Below are 21,637 nucleotides of genomic sequence, written 5' to 3'. Positions count from 1 at the left end.
AACTCATTCCGACATCCCTAGGCCCACAGACCAACGCAACAGGAGCACGTGTATACATTTAAAAACATACATTTAGGTTAAATATAGTGAGTTTAGACTACAATTTTTTGCAGGTTAAGTTATAATATCCATATTTACTTGCACTAGCACTGTCTACTGTAATATTTAATTAAGAATTGCTTGCTCATTGTTGTGGATTTATTTGACATTATATAGAGTTAACGTTACGTTTGACAGCGATCGATGATTATAACGATAACTTACCTGGGGCGACACGATAATCAGAGGTCGAACAGTTGAAAGAAATCCAAAACAAATGCGACTTCTGTAGTCGTAACTAGCTACATTGCTAGTTCAGTATTTCACTTATGTAGGTTGCTGTTTAATACGTTACATATTGATTGTTTAATGGATGTTTCTGGCTCTACATTCCGAATGGATGACGTACGTCCAACGGTTGTCGCAATATTAATGCGCCAAACTATGCTGCTGTGCAACGCTAAACAGCGACCTATATTACTTGGCGGAAGAATTGAATGAGAATGAGTTTAGCAAAGTTAAAGGGATAGTTCACCCAAAAATGATAATTTTGTCATCATTTACTCACCCTCATGCCACTTCCATTAAAGAATGTTATCAAGCTCAATACATAATCTAATATGTGACAAAAATTACAGTTAGAGAAAGTATCACTACTATTGGACATAGACAAACTAAATTTGTAGTTTTTTTATTTCTAAAACTCAACAAAAGGCCTAAAGTGCTCATAGATACAGTCATGGATCAAACATGACCAGAGAAATCTTAAGATTACTTCTGAGGGCAACAACAGAAAACCCTGATATTTAGTTAGGTGGGAAAATCACTTGGTGGAATCAGTTGTAAGTCTCCACATTCAAATCTAACTTTTGTTCTCTCGCCAGTGACTTCATCGCTGCTCGAGATCTGTTTCAGGACTTGAGGAAGAGAAAATGGCACATTAGCACATAAATGCGCTGTAGTCTTTTGAGGGCAGCCTCGGGAAGCCCTGCCTAAACCACAGGGACTCCTGGGTTGAAGGGGGAATATAACTTCATTCTTCACCAAAAGGTTCCCTTCACTGGGCCTCCTGAGGGTCTACCTAAAATGGACGAAAAGCCAGCTGAGCTAAATATGACACAGTTTGGAATACATGAATGATAAGTTTTTGTCTAAACATTAGAAAGGTAAATGAACATGAAATGATGAGACAAACAACTAGTGGCATTCAAAAGCACTGTCCTCTCTTATGTTAACTTTATTCCAGGAAGCTGTTCAAAGTCAATATTTGGCACACAGATACCTAATACAGATGCCTACAAAAATAAACACATATGGGAGAAAAGAGATTAAAATTTCATTTAAATTTAATGGATGGATAATTTAATTCCAGTTCAATTTCAAGGGGGTCAAACGACTGGGGCAACATGTCTGCTAACACGACAAGTTCAAGTAAGACAACATACAGTAGCACGAAACCACTCCATACCGTTTACAGGCACAATAAAGATCGACAAGGCCTCTTTCTCAAAATCTACCACTGTCCCTCTCAAGGCACAACAATCATCAGTACATACAAAGAATTACACAGCAATACAAAACAATGGGACAGCAGCTTCAACAGCACAAGTACAGTTGGGCTAAATGGCATTCGACATAAAGTGCAAAACCTAAATTCTGTTCCATTGCATGGTACAGTAAAAAACGTAAAGGGTGAAGATGTAGTATAGAGCAACAGACTGAGAGGTGACATATTTAGAAAAGAAAGAAATTACATCTATCTTCAAGTCATTGTGCCGGCATACAGATCATGTGAAACCTCATTAAAATAAGTGCATTCGATTATATATATATATATGAGTCTGTGCATTGTCTCTATCAATTATTTCTGTAGACATTTTGCATCACATCAGACCTACGATATTATTAGGCACACAATTTCCATGGTGAGAGTTCATTTTCAGGCCCCTACTACTGATTAAGCAAATACAATTTGGATGATCCTTAATTAGTTATTCATGATTATAAATATAGTATCATAATTAATAATGGACGAAAATTACACTAAACAATTAACATAATACACTTAGGTTATTTGTAGATTAAAATGCAGATTCACATAACCCCGTTATTCAAAAAGCAAAAGCATTAAAGGCATGAAGATGATACATAAATATAAAATAAATTAACACACCTTGCTTTTTTGCCCAAACACAACAACAAAGGACAGGTAATGTGCTGCATAGAAGCTTATATATCCTGTACACCGCATAAATGCTCCTGATGACAACCATCGTGGGGTTTTTGTCACCCAATACTGTGGGTGTGGATTTGTTATGCATATTTATAACCCACTGAGAGATAATGGCTCTGATTGAAGAGGTGTGACCCTAACCTCATGTGCTTTCTGTAATCTGGTACGTTGTCATCCTCAGTATTACTCATTTTTGTTTAAAGATGGATTGGCTGATTAAAGATTAAAGCTGTGAGGTTATGAGTAACCATGAAGTGATTTTCTTTTCTTTCATGTGAGTGAAAAAACACTGTTTGACAGACACACCCAGTAGGCCCTTGGAATGTGGTTTAGCCTTATATATGTTCAGTAGTTGTACAATCACATATGCAGAGGTACATAATACAGGGCAGATCCCTTCAAACTAAGAGAAAAAGCAACTGTGAAAGGAACTGCCCTGTACACAAAGGATTGGACCCTCAGCAAACTCTACCAACCATTTCTAAACCCACGTAACCTATTTCGTGTTAAAAAAAGGAAACCAAATTAATGGTCTCTTAGAAAGGAATTTACTGACTTTCTAAAAAACAAAGTCTGGCCTGAGGAGGTAAATGTCTGCAGTTAGGTGATTGAGGGTCCTAAAAAGATAAAACAGGAAAGAGGGAGATTTTACAGCTGGGTCGGCCTCCTGCTTTGTGGCTCCGCACCAGAAGGTGGCACTGTCACCAGACTTCTAAGATAAACACAAGGATTCCTTCTCTTTCCGGCGGATTGCGCGGCAGGTGCTGGAGGAGGTGGTGGAGGCGGCCTCAAAGATGACATTAGCGGCTGCATTTCCTGCTGCTGCTGAGAGAGGGCACCCTCCTCCTCTTCCTCCTTCCCTGTAGGGAACTTGAACTGCCCTGAACTTGGGGAACCTGTATTACTTCCTGATCCTGCACCACTACCACTACTTTTCCCCTTCGCTGGGGTCCGCAGGGGTCCTCCCAGCCTCGAGAGGGCGCTAACACGTGGGTGCTGAGGCTCCGGAGGTGCTGGAGGAGAAGCCAGGCTCTCCAGAGAGGAGATGCTCTGGTACCAAGCCTGCTGCAGGTCTATAGGGATAATTTTAGTTGCCTCCACGGACACACATGGAGGGTAGGAACCCATGCCACTTTTCCACGGCAGGTTTTTCTCTCCACATGTTGGTGATGGAGGGGCTGCGACTGGGCTCTGACAAACATCCAGTGCAGCTGGTACTGGACGAACAGAAAGAGACACGAGAAGATATAGAAGTGTTGGGGACAAAACACAATCAGTTCTCATATTCATAGCTCACCTGATTTTGGTCTCTCCTTTGGTGTTTCTGGGGCTTTCCGAGCCACAAACGTGATTCCTACATCATCATCTTTATCTGGTTCAGAAGGGTCATGTTTATCCTCCTCAGGTGCCACTGGAACCACAGCTGGGTCTGAAGACGTGCACAAAAACATATTGCCCACAATGCACTGGGAACTTTTAGTAGCAGAACATAGCTTAATAAACAGTTATAATTGGACAACCAACCTTTGTCCTGCCAGCTGACATTTCGGCGGGGTTTGTCATTGGTGTCTTGCTCTTTAGCATCTGACCCTTTCCGCTGTAAAACAATATTATCAACATTTTAAAATGTGGGTGGGGAAAACAAAAAGCAAACTTATCTTAATCATCATAGCTTCATAAGATATTTACACACACACACACACTTAGATGCATATATGTGTGTGTGTGTTTGTGTGTGTGTACAATATGTAAGATTTTTTTTATGTTTTTGAAAATCTCTTTTGCTCAGCATTTATTTTATTAACAGTTAATTTATATTAAACTTATTAGAAATTTTTATATATTTCTATATTTTTTCATGTATTTAATTCTTGCAATGGCAAAACAAAATTTTCAGTAGCCATTACTCCAGTCTTTAGTGTCACATGATCCTTCAGAAACAATTCAAATTAGCTGAGGTTGTGATTAAGATAAAATATTATTAATATAATCAGTTGTGCTGCTTAATATTTTTTTTTATCTGATTTTTTTATTTACGGAAAGCATACATTTTTAAGGATTATTTTACGAGTAGCAAATTCAAAAGAACAGCATTTATTTGGAAGGGATATCTTTCAGTGAAACATTATATCTTTATATCAGTCACTTCAATCACTCACTAAAAGAAGTAATAATGAAGAATTATTGTAACATTCCCTTTCTTTTTCTCTCTCTCTCAATAACATGCACAAGCAGATTCACACACACACATTAGCTAGTCATCACTCATGACACACACCAGTAACTACAAACATTACCTGTGTCTCTACATTGCCTTTGGGCGGCTGATACACACACACACACACTTGTCTGTCTTAGCCTACCGTGGCCTCCCTCAGGTCCACCTAACTCAGCATAAGTGAGTTCTGCTGCAGTTTTGAGCCCTTGCCTTTTTCTGACTGCGGTCCTTCTTGTGGCGCTTGTAGCGAGTGGATTTAAAGGACTCCAGACGGTTGCGCATATTCCTCTGGAACACCTCCCTGTCCTGTCTCTCTTTTTCACCCACTGTCATGAAGTGGCGACTGTAGTGGGACTGGTACTGCAGGAATATAGGAGGAGAGGTCAACAAAAGCATACACATCATACAAATTGTTACCCATTTTACTGATACAATATAATGCTTGAGACCTCTTCACAGTGAGAGGATGTGTGTGTGTGTGTGTGTGTGTGTGTGTGTGGCAGGATCTGTACCCGTCTCCTGGGTTTGTAGAGGTTTCCAGCAAGTACATGATGTGTCTCTAGCTCTTCCTCTATCTTGGCTCCTGGCACCGTGTCAATCACCTGGAGGTCTAGACACACCCCACTGCCATTTTCTCTCCTGAGGGATCACACACAGAGAGACACAGAAAAGTTACACGAACCAACATGCATGTAAACACATGTGCACTTAGACCACATATATGTACCAAATGTCTCCCTATGTCCCTGCACACACTAACACACAGAAAAAAATGTTTCTTAAGCAACAAGTCAGCATATCAGAATGATTTCTGAAGGATCATGTGACACTAAAGACTAGAGTAATGACTGCTAAAAAAATAAAATATAGTTATATAGTTATTTTAAATTGTATTATTATTTCATAAAATAACAGTTCTTTTTCATTTAATTTAGGTAAATTAAAATGTACCTAAACAAAAGCATTTTCAATGTCCTGAAACATATTCACATACTCACAGGTAGTTGGTAACATTTGTGACCTCTGGAAAAGAGGTTCTGCTGGCCATGGAAGGCAGAGAGAGTCTAGCAGAGGTCAACACATTCCCACCCTGAGAGAGAGACAGAGACATTCCCTAGAATCAAACAAACTCTCATACTCTGTGCTCGATTCGGATTCGGATTCTGACACATACAGTAGATTATAAAGCTATTGATTGATGTTCTATAACTGCCTGGCTATCAAGCAGTTCCAGTTCCTGCATTGCTGAAAATAATGCACACCTGTGATGATAATACAGCTATATTTCAAAGTGCACCCACACCTGAAGTGTGCATTCATTTTTAATGTTTTAGTCAATTTTCAGTCAAAGCGTCTGCTAAATGACTAAATGTAAATTTTGCTCCTGATATAGATTCCAGCTCTCTGTTTTCCATTCTCCATATAGATGGTACATCTAACCACAAATTACTCGGGTATGTGGGTGACTAATCATTCTCAATGTGGATAAGCAATGTTTAAACACTGTCTGGTCTGCACTCTTACATGAGACCTCCTAGTTCATAAAAAAATATACACACAGTAAGTACACACCTGTGGGAAAGAAATGCAAGTAAACGTAAGAGCAAAAGTAAAAGAACACACTCTCTTTTTATGTTTTGGTTGATACATTTAGTTTTTACCCTGCCCATATTAAGAGTGATTCTGTGCCTCTTTTACTGGGTGGTCCAAATAAAAACAGAGGTTTTCTATCTCTCAATCTTGTGCTAATATTAGCTTGATAATTCCTCTCAGGAAGCCGAGCTCTATGAAACTCAAGGGAACAGGAAATGATCTCGCTCGAGGACAAAAGTGCTGCCTGACTAGCATTCCAGGTGTTCTAAAAAGGTGAATCTAACGTGACTAAAGACAAATTATAATAAACTAAATTGAATCAAGTGGGAAGTGTGTAACAGTTATTACGTGCATTTCTATGCATTCATATTTTAATACATTACATCACTCTGCTGGAGGCCCTTCTTTCTCTTTCCTCTTTCTCTCTCTCTCTCTCTGTGTATGATGCCATCTCTGAGTATTTCTGTAGATAGGTTTGATGTTGGAGCTGACAGGTATCAGATGCCTTCAAAAGGCCAGTACTGGCAGAGACTCAGTGGCGTCAGCGTAACTAACAAAGAGAGCAATTATCCTCTGCTCTTCTCAAACGACTCTCTTGAGGCTGAGAAAAGATCTCAGTGCTTTCTCGGCGCATGCCATAATCCAGGGGCTTTCAGCCTTTAAAGGCCCAGAGACCCCCAACCAGACTCTCATCCAACCCCAGAGACCCCCCCCCCCCAGTATAAAAAAAACCCCAGTCTCACTTTTATGAAGAACATTAAGTAACATCGCCGCAATAGTTAATGTTCATTCAAAAAGTTATATTAAAGTTACATTAAAATGTATTGAAAAAACTGTGATGCACGACTGTGAGTAAGTCTGAATGAATAAAAACTTTCACAGAGTGGAAGCAGATGAAAATATAAGTGGTTTTTATTTCTTGAGTGTGGGCACCATCTAGCGGTCAGCAATCATAATACAGCATGGAAACCCTTACTAAAAAGGCCACGGAGAGATACTGTATGTCTAAATGCAGAAATACAGCTCCATACATGACAACAGTGTTTCAGCACCGTGTCTAAAGAATGTGACCGTTCCAATATACTTTTTTTAATGACAGAACGTATACCACATAAATTGCTACATTAAGACTTTTACCTGATCAATGACACTGATGGCATCTCTGATGTTGATTTTCTGATAGGCCTCCCACAGTTCACTCTTATGGTACACAGACTTTCTCAAAAGCAACTTACTCAAATAGTTCTTGTCAAATTGCTCCCACCTAAAGGATAAAAAAAAAACAATGATTCTTTTTAGTTTTTGTATTTTCACTGAGCACATTTATTATCATAAGAGTATAAGTGCCGCTCACTTGTCCCTCCAGTGATGGTATCCATTCAAACCGGCAATGTCCTCCACAGCTGTCAGAATGTGGTCAAAGGCCTGAACACAGAAGAACAGACATGTTCAGTGCTTCTGTAAATTATTTATGGTTATTTCATTTGAGTTATTTACATCTCTGCATTTAGATTTACAGTGGGTACAGAAAGTATTCAGACCGCATTAAATTTTTCACTCTGTTATATTGCAGCCTTTTGCTATTTGCTTTTTTTGACGAATGGTTGTAATCGAGGGAAAGATGAATGCGGACAAGTACAGAGATATCCTGGATGAAAACCTTCTCCAGAGTGCTCAGGACCTCAGACTGGGCCGAAGGTTCAACTTCCAACAAGACAATGACCCTAAGCACACAGCTAAAATAACGAAGCAGTGGCTTCACAACAACTCCGTGACTGTTCTTGAATGGCCCAGCCAGAGTCCTGATTTAAACCCAATTGAGCATCTCTGGAGAGACCTGAAAATGGCTGTCCACCAACGTTTACCATCCAACCTGACAGAACTGGAGAGGATCTGCAAGGAGGAATGGCAGAGGATCCCCAAATCCAATCCAGGAGTGAAAAACTTGTTGCATCTTTCCCAAAAAGACTCATGTCTGTATTAGATCGAAAGGGTGCTTCTACTAAATACTGAGGAAAGGGTCTGAATACTTAGGACCATGTGATATTTCAGTCTTTTTTAAACAAATGTGCAAAAATGTCAACAATTCTGTGTTTTTCTGTCAATATGGGGTGCTGTGTGTACATTAATGAAGGGGAAAAAAATGAACTTAAATTATTTTAGCAAATGGCTGCAATATAACAAAGAGGGAAAAATTTCAGGGGGTCTGAATATTTTCCGTACCCAATGTATATATTAGGCTCTTTATTTCATGTCAGCATCCAAGTCTATTTTTTATAACAAAACAAATTACAAAAACATTTTTGAAAGGAAACAGGCATATAGAAAAATATGAGCACAAATTCAAATCAGTATGTCCTCAGCAAGAAGAGAAGATCTTGTGGATTTATGTATTAACTGCTTGTTTTAAAATCTTCCCAGTTTACAGATATTTGGCACGACATCGGTCTTGAACATCATAATCATGATAACTTTTGTTAACTCTAGAAAAGAATAAATGCACTTCTCCAGCTTACTCTTCAACAGCGATGCCATTAAAAATAAATAGGAAGTTCAAACAAAACTGCTGCTTTCCAAGAAAATGTCTCTTCTATTCCGCTTTATTTTCTCAATCTCTCCTATATTATTCTGTATCTCTTCTGCCAGCTCAGCTACACTACGGTCTATCTTTAGCCCAGGTTTTAGAGTGCTCAGCAGGTAGTCTTGAGTCCCAGAGTGTGCATGCAGCAGCAGGGTGTGTAAGGCCTTCAGAAAGAGGATGAGGTAAATGGCAAGGGGCCGTGTGACCTCTGCCTATGTGTGCACATCTATTTATGGAAAGGCAAAAAAAGGGCTCTGATGATTAATTCATTGCAATGAAGAGTCTAACGTCAGTCTGCTGGTCACAATTCTGCTGTTTCAGTCGTCAGAACACATCACTGCACAGACAGCAAGGTCAACATCTTCACTCACACATTTCACCACAGGCAGTCAGGCAGGGACAGAGGGAGACAGATGATGAGAAACAGAGACAGAAAAGAGGCAGGAGAGTATTGGAAGTGATATTGACTCACACGCTCGTGGATCTCTTCGTTAATGGTGGGTTTTCTGTTTGTGCTGCGAGGCACTTTCAACCATTTCACTAAAGGCTTGATGGTTAAACCCTGGGAGGAAAGATTAGCAAAATGTCAACAAATCAGAGAGAAGGAAACCTCTGCAAACCTCTCAACTAAATGTCACAGCTCATATTTCTAGTAGAAGTACCAAGTCAGTCTTTTTGGTCTTTTAAATAAACTTTTTTTACCTAATTAAGCAGGATCACACTAGCAAAAATGCTGTTTTTAAAAAATCAGCAGGACTATGGCCTACGAATGACTTTAGACCAGCAGCGTGATCACATATGTAATATTGCTTTTATGTAACAGTTTGAATAAACAAGAAGTTAATACTGATTAAGATCATTTTGTGAATTTTTGCTCTACCACTGAAAGAGGTTTTAAATGAACTTGTATAAGGCAAAAATATATAGCAGTATGTTAGTATGAAGTTGCAAATTCAGCGAGGGTTTCAAATGAATTGGTTGAATGAATGACTCACTCATAAAAAAAGTGGCTGAATTTGGAATCGTATCACACTATAAATACTACACTAACTATTCCTTCCATATCCTAATAGAGTAGAGATAATATGAGTAGTAAGTGGTTTCAAATTTAGCCAGCCCCTTGTTTAAGTTTTGTATGAATCATTGTTTTTGAACAAATAGGCTGAATGAATGAGTCAATGTCTCACTCATAAAGACAGCCACTTTGTAGGCACCTACAGTGCTAGCATATCAATGTAACTTACAGACAGACTTGCTGAAAAACCTTCACCACTAATCCCCTGACTGACAGTCTTATAATGTACATTATTTCATGTTTTAAAGTTTTTTTTTTTTTTTTTTTTTAAGCAATACAGGCATACTTTTCTGGTCTAACCAGCATGCATATTTGTGGGATCTATATTGAAAGATGAGTTCCTAACCAAAGCTTGGCAGTATATCCTAATGATTTCAGCAGTCAGATATACTGTGGCATGTTGAATACACCAATATGACAACACGCACATAGACCTCCAGAGATCCTCCAGCCTTAAATAATGGATGAGATTGGAATAAGATAATATGCCTCGCACTGGCCAGATGGGCACATCACACACACACAAACACACATTTACACATAGGCAGCACCTTCAAAATCACTCCATTCATCATAATTAGCATCTCTGTGTCAGACCAGCTTTGGAAATAACAGCAATTTGACACAGCAGTGGGGAAATGTCATCCCTGCAAGGCAATTACCTGCATTCTACCCACACACACACACACACACACAAGTAATAATAATAGTCAGAGCATAAGGAAACATGAAACAGAACAAAAAACACTTTTATTAACACATAATGATTCTGTAAAGGTGAATGGAGAGGGAAAACATGAATTGGCAGGAATACAGAAAAAATACATCAGTTACCTGAAACATGACTGTGAAGAAAACCACAACTATGGTTGTTGCCACAAAGTAGTCTTTAGCCTTCACCTGTTCTTTATCTAAAAGTACCACCAGAGCAAAGGCCACCGCACCTCGGAGACCGCCATATGACATCACCACTTGATCAATCTTGTCCAGGGGAACCAGTCTAAACCAGTTCAGGAACCAAGTCTGCCCAACAACACCTGCAAATGACATGTCGAGCAAATACATAGGCTAACTGTTACAGCTGCAGCCACTGCAATGTTTAGTGCAACGAATAATTCAGCATCTCAATCCATTATAAATGACTAAAGAAGTTAAATGAAAACGTATTTATATGGTATACTTTCAGCTTTCGTGGTTTACAATAATAAATGAGCCAAAGTGCCAAAGCCAAAACCTTTAGCCAAAGTAAAAGTTAACTCTGAAGCAAAATTTACTATGACTGAAGAGTTTCAATTAACAGTTCTCTTTTTGTTTTTTACTTCAGCAACCAAAGTGTACCAACAATACAATGTGTCTACCATGTTTTTTCAAAAAAATAGAATAGAATAGACTCTCTCTCACCCATGGCCCTGAAGACTAAGATAAATATGAGTGTGCTGACGACAAGGCCAGTGTCCCAGGCCCATTTGGACTTGTCCACCGCTGAGATACCCAAAAAGATAAAGATGATCGTCTCAGCAATACTGGCCAGGGTTTTCATGGTGTACTTCACGGTGGTCCGGGACTTCTGGGATATATTTGCCTCCACATACTTTTTGCAGCCAATGCCACAGAAAGTCATCCTGTTATCGATATACATTAGATAGATATAATAGATAGACCGTTAGATATAATGATGATAGAATACATGTATTTTTATACAAAGAAAAAAATATAAATAATTGAGTTTAGAATTGAACAGGGAGGTTGTTAATGTTCATATAAATTGTTTCAGACCTTTGTACCTTTGGATTGATGTCTATATTTAGACAGAGATATGAGATAGCTCCATATTTACATTCCATATACTCATAGTGCTGTGTTACATGAGTCACTCTGCATTACCCACAGAACAGACAAGAATAAAAAGTGCAAATTATATTGATGAGATCATATTTATGTCATCCAGTTTCACATGGCCTTTTCCCATGATCTTTAAATCCTACTATGGCTTATTTCAGTCCTAACTCAATTGCACCTTGTGTGTTTGTGTGTGTGTGTGTGTGTGTGTGTGTGTGTGTGTGTGTGATGACGTGCCATTAGGGGGCGCTCCAAGCAATGCATTATCATGTACAGTACTTATAAAATCTGAAAGACAGGCATTTACTTTGAACTACATACAAGAGAAATCATTACTTCATATCTTGTACTACTGATTTCTGTCCTTAAGGCATGTTGTATTCGAGCATGACTCTGCATCTTAAAATCTGTTCTAATGTTCTGCTGAGCAATACTAAAATGGGTTAATAATCTAATTCCTCTCTTCATAATCTCCTTATCTGATTTATAACCGCCAAACAAAAAAAAAACTACTGAGATTTACGGGTCAGCACAAATGGTTTGAAAACAATCTGAAACAATCTTCAAATTGGTAGTGGAAATATTTATATACAGCTCATCTAAGCAAACGCACTCACCACTTTTCATTCAATGTATAATTTATCCCTGACCCTGATGTTTTCGCTCTTCTTTCTCTATTATGCTCATATATTCTCTCTCTCTCGTTGTAGTACTCTTAGGCATGAATCATTCCCACTCTCTGCATTAATACTGTCATTTAACTTCTCACCGTTTTAAATGTCAGCCACTACAGCATTTGTCACAGAGCTGTACAGACACAGTTATTTTTCTATCATGATAGGAACCTTCCCCTGACTTCTATTTTTTATACTAAGCTACTGATATTTTCTATCCCCTCATGCTCATACAAATCTTTTTTCATTTAATATTTTCAGTAATATTTACTGTATATGACTGTATAGTATTTGACTAGATGAATTCCCTGGTCACAGTGCATTTTACATGTTTTCAAATAAGTCAAATGATTCAGATGAGTATGCTAGCAGTGGCAATACTCACGACAGAATAGCTGAGAGAGAGAAGAGTTCTGCCGTCAGGTAGGCCAGGTAAACCAAGAGGAAGACGAACAGTGGCTCTATGATGCGCACTTTCTTTGTAAAACGAGTGACAAAGCCCAGAATAACGGCAAAGATGAGACCGACCAAAGTCCCTCCAATACTGACAATGAGGAACGATGCTGGAATAATTGAATGTAAGATAAAGAATTTTTTTTTTTTTTTAACTCACTAAGCTACTAAGTTAGACAGAAACAACTGATACATTTTGTACTCACCAATTCCTTTAAAATAGTCTGCAGTGTGAACATTTCCTGGGCCCACTTCCACAAAGGATATGTACACTTTATATAAGACCTGTTGAGAGAATTACAAATGTATCATTTGCCAATCTATACATCTAAAAAATCAAATAATACAGACATTGAAAATTTATCACTACACCTTTAAATGATAATAACATTTGAAAATTTGGGGTCGGAAAGATTTTTACATTTTTAAATCTAAAATGTTTAATTATGCTCACCAAGGCTCCATGTTTTTGATCAAAATACAGATAACAGTTACTGTTAAATATTATTACAATTTAAATAATTATCTATTCCTGTAAATTTTCAGTACTCATTACTCCAGTCTTCAGTGTCACATGATCCTTGTGACAAAAGCATTCTAGTATGCAGATTTTTAAGAATCTAAAATAAGGTCATGCAGAATAAGGCATTAATATGTGCTTTATATGGACTGATAAAAAGCTGATATGCATGCTAATAAGCAACTAGTTAATAGTGAGAACTAGTCCTTAAGCTAAAGTGTTACATTAATGAATGTATATATGTAGTCAACGCTAACATTCAAAGCTACTGTAGAAAGTGCATGGACAGACTGAAAGTGCATTTGAAATTGTTCCCCGTGATAGCAATATAAGATTTCCTATTGCACACATCAGGTGAGTTAATATGCAGCTCAGCAACCAAACTGAAGATGTGCAATTTTGTGAAGAGCTTTGTCCATCTTAAATGTCTCATAATTGCCTTGCATAATAAACCTGTCTTATGATATTGCCATCAGGCCAGTAGCACAAGAGACAGAACCCTGAATTTGACTCAAATGTGTTCAGCTCCTTCTCATCACTAAATTAACATTGTGTTATATGTGTTATCCTTGATAATGATTATAATAAGAAGAGGCTGCACCTGTTCACCATAAGCATTTCCCCTTGTCATTTGTTAACAAGACTTTTTTCAATCTGTTATTCAGTGCCTATCAATAACGACAAGTGTCTAATTAACAACAGATTAGTCTGATTGCAAAGTCAAAGCTGGATTTTCAGTAACAGCCTTTCATTTTTAAGTGCATGCTGGTTTGAATAGTATCCACTTGTTTTATACTATCACACTATAACCCACTGGCACTTCTACACTAAAGCTTGGTGAGAACCAGCTCATAAGGGGAAAATCCCTAGAATGTGACAGTGGTAACTTTACAACTAAGCTTCTAAAAATGAGACGTACAATAGAAATCTCGTACCGACCCAGCTCAAAGAGCACTGACATGAAGAGAACAAAAGATAATTATTATGGCTGAGAGAAGCTGTTATTTATTGCCATTTAAAGGGATAGTTCACCAAAAATGAACAATTCTGTCATCATTTATTCACCCTCATGTTGTTCCAAACCTGTATGACGTTCTGTCTTCTGTGAGGCAATAAATAAGAAGATATTTTGAAGAATGTTGTTAACACAAACAAGTGCTGCTGTCAACTGGCTTCCATTGAATATGTACAAAATAAAAAGAGACATTTCTCAAAATATCTTCTATATCCCGCAGAAGAAACAAAGTCACACAGTTAATGATGATAGCATTGTCATTTTGGGGGTGAACTCTCCCTTAAAGGCATAAAAAATAAAATGTCAGTTCTGATTTTAGAGTTAAAAGTGTATAAGAGTCTCTGTCTTTGTCCAGACTGGTAATTCATAATCTTTGATTTGCCCTTTGTGTTGGATGCAGTTTTACAACATTCACAACTGACCTATAAAAGAGCAACTCAAAACTATTCCACTACCGTCTGTTACTGCTGTTCCTTGTGTAACCTGTGTATTCAAGCATAAACATCCAGACACAGAAGAATAATCTTCTGAATGGCATTCACAAATGGATGGATACATCTGTGCTTTTCCATTCCAGACAGAGTGAGGCTGATGCTGTAGGGTAGAATGAGGTGAAGTAGATGGGGTGTTTAGTGATGAAGGGTCACTGGGTGTAATCCTTTACATATGGGTCAACAAGTGTGATCGCTATAAAACTAAAGACTTGCATACAGTCAACACAAACTCAAGACTGCACAAGCAAGAGCTTGATATTCTATACCACAGACATAGTCTGAACAATTAACACTAAATCAGTTTATCTCTAACCAGTAGCTACTGTCTGACCTCAGAGTCATTATATAAAAAAAATACAAAGAAATGGTTTGCGTAATTCACTGGAAATGTCTTTGCCAAAGTCATTTACTATCGATTTACTTCTCCAGAGCAAGTAAATGACTTCTGGTTATGTTTTATAACATAATCATGTCAGCACCACAGCAGAGGTTTCTGGTGTAATGTTACCATAACAACAGACATGCGACTGAACAGAGAGCACACAGAAGGAAGGATGTCTTGAGCTCTCCCTGAGCCTTTTAAATCCCCAAATTCTCAAATGTCCACAAGAAAATAATTAGCGCAAGTAGGTATATCAAAACACTCTATAATGTCATGCCAAGATTGAGTAATCTTATCTATGGTACTACAGATCTTTTAAAAGAAATTAATACTTTTAATTTGCTAGGGTGAATTAAATTGATCAAAAAGGACAGAAAAGCCTTTTTTCTTGTTAACAAATATTTTTATTTCAATAAATTGTATTATTTTGAATTTTCAGTGCTTCAAAACACACTGATTCCTACAACACTGCTAATAAAGGGAAACAGCAAATGAGCATATTACAATAATTTCTGAAGGACCATGTGACACTAAAGACTGGAGTAATAGTTTTGATGAGCATAAGAGACTTTAAAAAAAAATAGCTTACTGACCTCAAACTTTTAAATGGTAGTGTATTTTCGCACTCACATTGCTGACCACATTGTGTCACATTGCCCATGCTTATATAGTAAAAGTCTTTTTTTTGTCTTTTATAAGTAAAGGATCGAAGCAAACAAGAGTCATACAAGGGAAGATGATTAAAAACTAAATCCTCCTGACTCACCACAGTGACAGCATCATTGACCAGTGACTCGCCAAAGACGATGATGAAGAGTGTCTCATTCACATGGACTTCTTCAAACACAGCGAGCACTGCTACAGGATCCACAGCTGAGATCAGAGCTCCAAACAACAAGAAATCCATCAAACCTGCGTTCACTTTTTCATCTGCACACAAACACAGTACAAAAGTAAGCTGCAGTCAGTAATTACAACCGAATCGGCCGTAATACAGCCCTAATTGTGTGGTGTAGAAGTTAAAGATCTGTGATGGGAGCTTCAAACATTGCAAGCGGTGATTCACCATAGTGCCCTCGAGCAAAGCACTTGATGTGGGAATGTCTTTGTGCTAAGAATACTGAAAGTTGCCATGGATGAAAGTAACATCTAAATGTTCACTTTATAGGTTTCTTGAACTAAAACATCCTTACACCACAACTTATGAACTAGATAACTCTGGGATAAAATTGTGGTGGTGATTATTATTATAACCAAATTTGATCTTTTATTGAACGTTCCCATCTTTAATCTTGCAGTTGTCTGCATTTTCTAAACAAAATAAGTAATTGAAGTAAAATCACAGTAACAAAAGGCCTGTAAAAGCTTATTTAATAGCTTAGTTTGGTTTTTATTAAAGCAGTGATTTGCAACCGGGTTCAGGGCCCACTAGGGGGAAGTCAATAAACTTCCAACATGAGTTTCAGAATCTTAAGTTGCTAGAAAAAATATAAACATCATATTTCTTATTTTATTTTGTCCCCTAAGCAATGCTTGCTTTTATTGAGGAACATGCAGTTCTTAAAATGTCCAAAAAAATAATAATTATATATATATATATATATATATATATATATATATATATATATATATATATATATATATATATATATATATATATATATATATTTATTTATTTATATTCAATGTTTATTATATTAATATGCTTACCCACTCATAATTTCTCTTCATTAATAACTCCAAAACAGGCCTACATGGCTGAAGCGCTGTATGATCTATGATCATTTAAGAAGTGTCATATTGGGAACTGACAGCCCATATCTCACCTATGACCCCTGCCATCTTAACTCCATAGAGACAGAATCCAGTGCAGAAAGCGTTCCACAATGTGCCTACCACAGCATACAACAAAATGGCACCCAGGTTGTCAAAAAAGAGCCGTGCTGGCATAAAATACCCAGCATCCCCCACTATAGTTGGCAGGAGAAAGAGGAAAAAAAGTCCTGGGTCCAGTTGGTACGGCTGCGTCTTGCTGGCGATAAGAACCACTCCACCCAGAACCAGTCCCAGCAGAATCAGCATACAGCTCTCTGGGACCGCTGTGGTGAAACGCTGAGAGAAGTGGAACACTGTAGATTACAGACCAGAGAAAAAAGAGAACAGGGAACAAAGGTAAAATGAATTGAGATATTATGTTGCCATTCTGTGTCATTAAAAGTCATAAAATTATATGTTAAATGTAACCCTTTTCAAACAGACTTGAATTGGATTTTGCACAAAATGTAAACACAGCACACTGCATACATGTACTGCACTGTAGCAATTAGTACAGTGATTATATTCTCAAGTATATAGCATAATAATTTTATTGCATATTAATTAGATTGCAAAATCTCAAACATCACTGCAATATTTGAGTGATCTTTTAGAGATACTTAGTGCATCCCTAATTTTGTCAGTCATTTTGAATTCACGTATTTAAAAAAACAAAAAACAAAAATAAAAAGACAATCATACAGAATTATGACTAAGGGTCAAAGGTCAGCATGAAACATCAAACTCTAAACAGTTTAAAGATACGTCCACTGTGCTGGATGTCATGCATTAAAGGATGAAAAACTGTGACAAAGTTTCCAACTTGCTTCCAGATGCACACATGCCAATTTTATAAACACACAAATGCAAAAAAGCATGCTAAAATCTAAAAGCTTCAAGGCCCACAGCAGCCAACAAGCCTCATTTAAAGAGTAGTTTATAAGTCGCTGCTGCTGTAATTCCATACCGTGGTTTCAGATGAATTGTTACTCAACACCACTCTAACGTCCAATGCCTTGCAGTGACAAATAGTGAGTCACAGAGGGACATTGTGCTGTCACAGAAACATCAGTCTCAATCTACAGTTTTAAGAAAGAAGTATAATATACACAAACGGCAAAACACTGAACAAGGTGACTGCATACTCACTTTACCAGTAAAATGCACGACCTTACTTCACGAAAGAGTTCATCACAATATTTCCACTGGGAAATTCAGTCTGACCAGTTTCCATTTGCAAGTCAGACATATCAAATGACCGTACAAGTGATTATCAGAAGCGGAACAATCACACCGCAAAATCCTCAATAACTCAGGTTCCTGGTTCCTCCTCATCACGAATTAGTAGTCGGCTGGATCAGGACCCTGAAACATGAGGCCTAGGCTTCATATAAAACACAAGTAGTGTTTACATGGACAAAAAGGAATTTAATAGATTACAGGGAGTTTGGCTATATAAAAAAGAATGGGGATATTGTAATGAAAATAATGTTGATTACGTAATAAAGCTTATTACACACACTGACCTCATTTACAAAAGTAGTCCTCATGAAATGCCAGTGTGTAAAATCACAACACATTACAGCATATTGAGAGATTCTAATGGCACTAATTATTAATGTTTCCACGATCTGAGTGATTTTGTGGAGGAGGGAGAACACGCTGCACACCTCCGCCAAGAAACATAACAATCACCGCTCACCATGAGTCATTCACACAAGGACAGAAAAACACTGACGTACACCCAAAAAAAGCATACTAGACATCTGCACAAACACATGCATGTGTGCACACACAAACACTTACAACAACAAGCCTATATAGATATAAAATACACAGAGCTACAGATTCATTTCATTCATACTGACACATGTACAACCTCTTATTGCTGTAATAGAAAAGACCGTGTGAATATGATGCTTCTTGCTACTGCTTAATCATTTCTATCACGAGACCTGCTTTTAAATGATTACTTTACATAAGGTTTTAATAATCAGTCCACATATAATTACAACCCTAATGAAAGAATATTAAATCCAATTACACCGACGCCCTTCATTTTCAAGGACAGGCAGAGAGAGAACTTTTGCACAGCTAATTAGGAATACAGATTGGGGTGATCTTATTAACATTAGAACAGGTCTGTCATTAAACTAAAGTGTGTGTGCAATGGGATGGTGCTTTGTATAAAATCCCATGACTCAAACTCTACAACTGTGAGAGAATGGATGTTTGAAAAGAGTGTGTTCTGCAGTACTCTGAAAAATGAGAGGGTGAAAGTGACAGGACAGATCACTGTGTCTGTAGTGTTTTTTTTTTGTTTTGTTTTTTCATGAAAATTAACGTACGAGACGGTAAACAATGTTACAAAAAATTTCCGTTTTAGATAAATGTTGTTCTATTGGACTTTCATCAAAGAATATTAAGAAGGTTTTAAGAAGCAAAACAGTTTTCATCACTAAAAATATCAAATATTTTTTGAGCATCAGTGATTTCTGAAGGAACATGTGACACTGAGACTACAGTAATCGCTGCTGAAAATTCAGCTTTGCCATCACAGGTATAAATTACATTTTTAAAAATCAGAAAAAGTAATTTAAATATTAATAATATTTCACTTTAGTAATATATATATATATATATACATACACGTTTTTCATTTTGAGCAAATAAGAGCATAAGAGACTTATTGTCACAATAAGGGGTAATAAGGCCTCTAATCTGTGTGACAAAAAGTGTCTAATTACCAGTCCAATTACACAATATAGTAATTTCAATAATGTACTGATGCAATGTTATGAGTGCCATTATGATACAGTAGTTTAAGGATATTATAAAACACGTTGCCTTTTGTGGTTTTGTCACTTACTGTATGTAGGTGACATGCTATAACAGTCTGTACTGCTTTCTAATCACCTGTTCAGGCTGTGTGTACTCAGCACTGAACTCAGCTGAACACTGTGCGCAGGTGCTTCAGACAGTGCTACTTTCTCTAGATGCAAGATAAATATTCAGAGTGGATTTTGATGGTGTTACCGTGGCAATTGAATCATGAAGAAACAGATGATTGAGCTACCAGAACTAAGTGATCTGATATAACTGCATGTCATAGCCAAAAATACAAGCTGGAGAGACGCCTGAGAGACACCCACACATGCAAATACAGGAGGCAGTGCATTTTGTGTATGAATATGAGTGTATTTTCATGAATAACCTACGCCACAAAATCTACAGTTTTTTTTTTTTGTTATTGTTTCTGCTGTTGGACACAGATGATGATATTTTTAAGAATGCTTGTAACATACCTTCGAAATATCTTCTTATGTGTTCAACAGAAGAAAATATCTTGCATGTTTGGAAAAACATGAGGGTGAGCAAATGAACTGAATCGATTTTTTTTAAACGTGTTCAAAACAGTAAGAAAGAACCGACTCGCGGTCAAGAATCGAACCTATCAGCAGCAGATCAACGCGCGAGACTGATGACGATTCAGAGCACGCTACTGTCCACACACAGGGGCTCGCGCTTTTGGAAAGGTACCGGACGGATCGGCGGGAATACGGTGAGCTCAGAGCACTGATTGCAATAAAGAAAAATCAAGAAAACTATATTTACAAATAGAAACCCATCAAAACCGAAAAGTACAGTGCTATCCCTTTAACGCCGTTTTCTTATCTCCTGTGTAGCTTAAAGCCTTTTTTTCTATTATTGTATCACAATGTCCCCGAGGAAATGTATGGGCTTTATTGCCATGACAACCACCAGCGTCTGCCAGCGTGCCTTGCGCTTCTTACGCACGCTTTTACAGCCGTCTACTGAATACACCGCGCCGCGCTTTACTAAAATAAAAAATAAAAACCCTAGAAATTAACGTCCTTAAGAAAGTCAACTTTCCGCCAAACGGCCAGTGGAAGCGACTTAGCACCACAGTCAAAACAACTCGCTCAGTACGCGAAAATTACATTATTATTACAGAACTTACGTATTTTCGCCACACTGGCCACTAAAAGCCAGCTGGCTATAATGTAAGGTGTCTGCACGTAGCTCCATTCCCACTGCACTATCTTGTAACCTCCGCCGTGGTGGTGAGACGACTCTCCGTCCTCCGAGCTCGGCGCCGCCGGTTCCTCCGCAGACCGCGCGAGCGCAATCCCGGGATGCCCGTACTCTTCTGGAATATAGCGCGAGGCGACGGGGGATGTGACGGCAGGTGCGGCGCTCGCCCCCAGCTCCGGCTGCAGCGATGCAGCTGTCACGTAAAGGTCAGTCACAGCATCACGAGCCACCGTTATGAACAGGAGCAAACCCAAGCCCCGCATCTTTCTGGCGTGTTCAACGGCGTGTCATCTTCATTGCTTTTATACAACCCTGTTGCGATGGGAAGCCCTCCGCGGGACGCCCCATTACCGGTTTACAACATCAACACACACTCCACTTGCCGGTAACTCGCGAAGGTGCAGCTGGCGTATAGGAACACGTGATTCGCTCGGGCACGAGGAGGTCCTTCTTAAAGAGCCGCCACTCATCATCACACACACATCAAAACAGTCACAGAGCATTCAAAACTCGCGTTATGCGACACGGAACATTACATAATTGAGAAATAGATTTGTTTTTATAACAGAATAATCAATTTAACCATTTACGCAGTCTATTCTAAATATCAGATCATCACTAACTCATAAAGCAGCTCTCAATTAAATTTA

The 21,637-nt window shown here is 38.1% G+C and overlaps 1 protein-coding gene across 1 annotated transcript; it reads right to left on the bottom strand.

Annotated features, from left to right (window-relative positions):
- Positions 1–1,514: 1,514 nt before the first annotated feature.
- Positions 1,515–21,528, bottom strand: slc9a5 (solute carrier family 9 member A5). The gene is made up of 16 exons (XM_026267539.1): positions 20,914–21,528; positions 16,943–17,245; positions 15,883–16,046; positions 12,912–12,990; positions 12,638–12,815; positions 11,141–11,361; positions 10,574–10,776; positions 9,137–9,226; positions 7,438–7,508; positions 7,221–7,347; positions 5,489–5,580; positions 5,003–5,129; positions 4,701–4,850; positions 3,797–3,869; positions 3,570–3,701; positions 1,515–3,489 (listed from the first exon to the last, which is right to left on the bottom strand). Exons 1-16 carry the CDS (start codon positions 21,248–21,250, stop codon positions 2,921–2,923), a joined length of 2,916 nt encoding a protein of 971 aa, XP_026123324.1. The 5' UTR covers positions 21,251–21,528; the 3' UTR covers positions 1,515–2,920.
- Positions 21,529–21,637: the final 109 nt, after the last annotated feature.

Source organism: Carassius auratus, chromosome 7 (assembly GCF_003368295.1).
Source record: "Carassius auratus strain Wakin chromosome 7, ASM336829v1, whole genome shotgun sequence".
Taxonomy (NCBI): Eukaryota; Metazoa; Chordata; class Actinopteri; order Cypriniformes; family Cyprinidae; genus Carassius; species Carassius auratus.
Note: the sequence above shows the minus strand (reverse complement) of the source record. Positions and strands in the feature narration are given on the sequence as shown.

Excerpts from the sequence above, each read along its gene's own strand:
- slc9a5 (XM_026267539.1), bottom strand. The coding sequence starts at position 21,250 with ATGCGGGGCTTGGGTTTGCTCCTGTTCATAACGGTGGCTCGTGATGCT. Across the intron at positions 12,991-15,882 it reads TCAATGATGCTGTCACTGTG|GTCTTATATAAAGTGTACAT; the intron begins GTGAGTCAGGAG and ends TTCTCTCAACAG. Across the intron at positions 10,777-11,140 it reads CTTAGTCTTCAGGGCCATGG|GTGTTGTTGGGCAGACTTGG; the intron begins GTGAGAGAGAGT and ends TGTCATTTGCAG.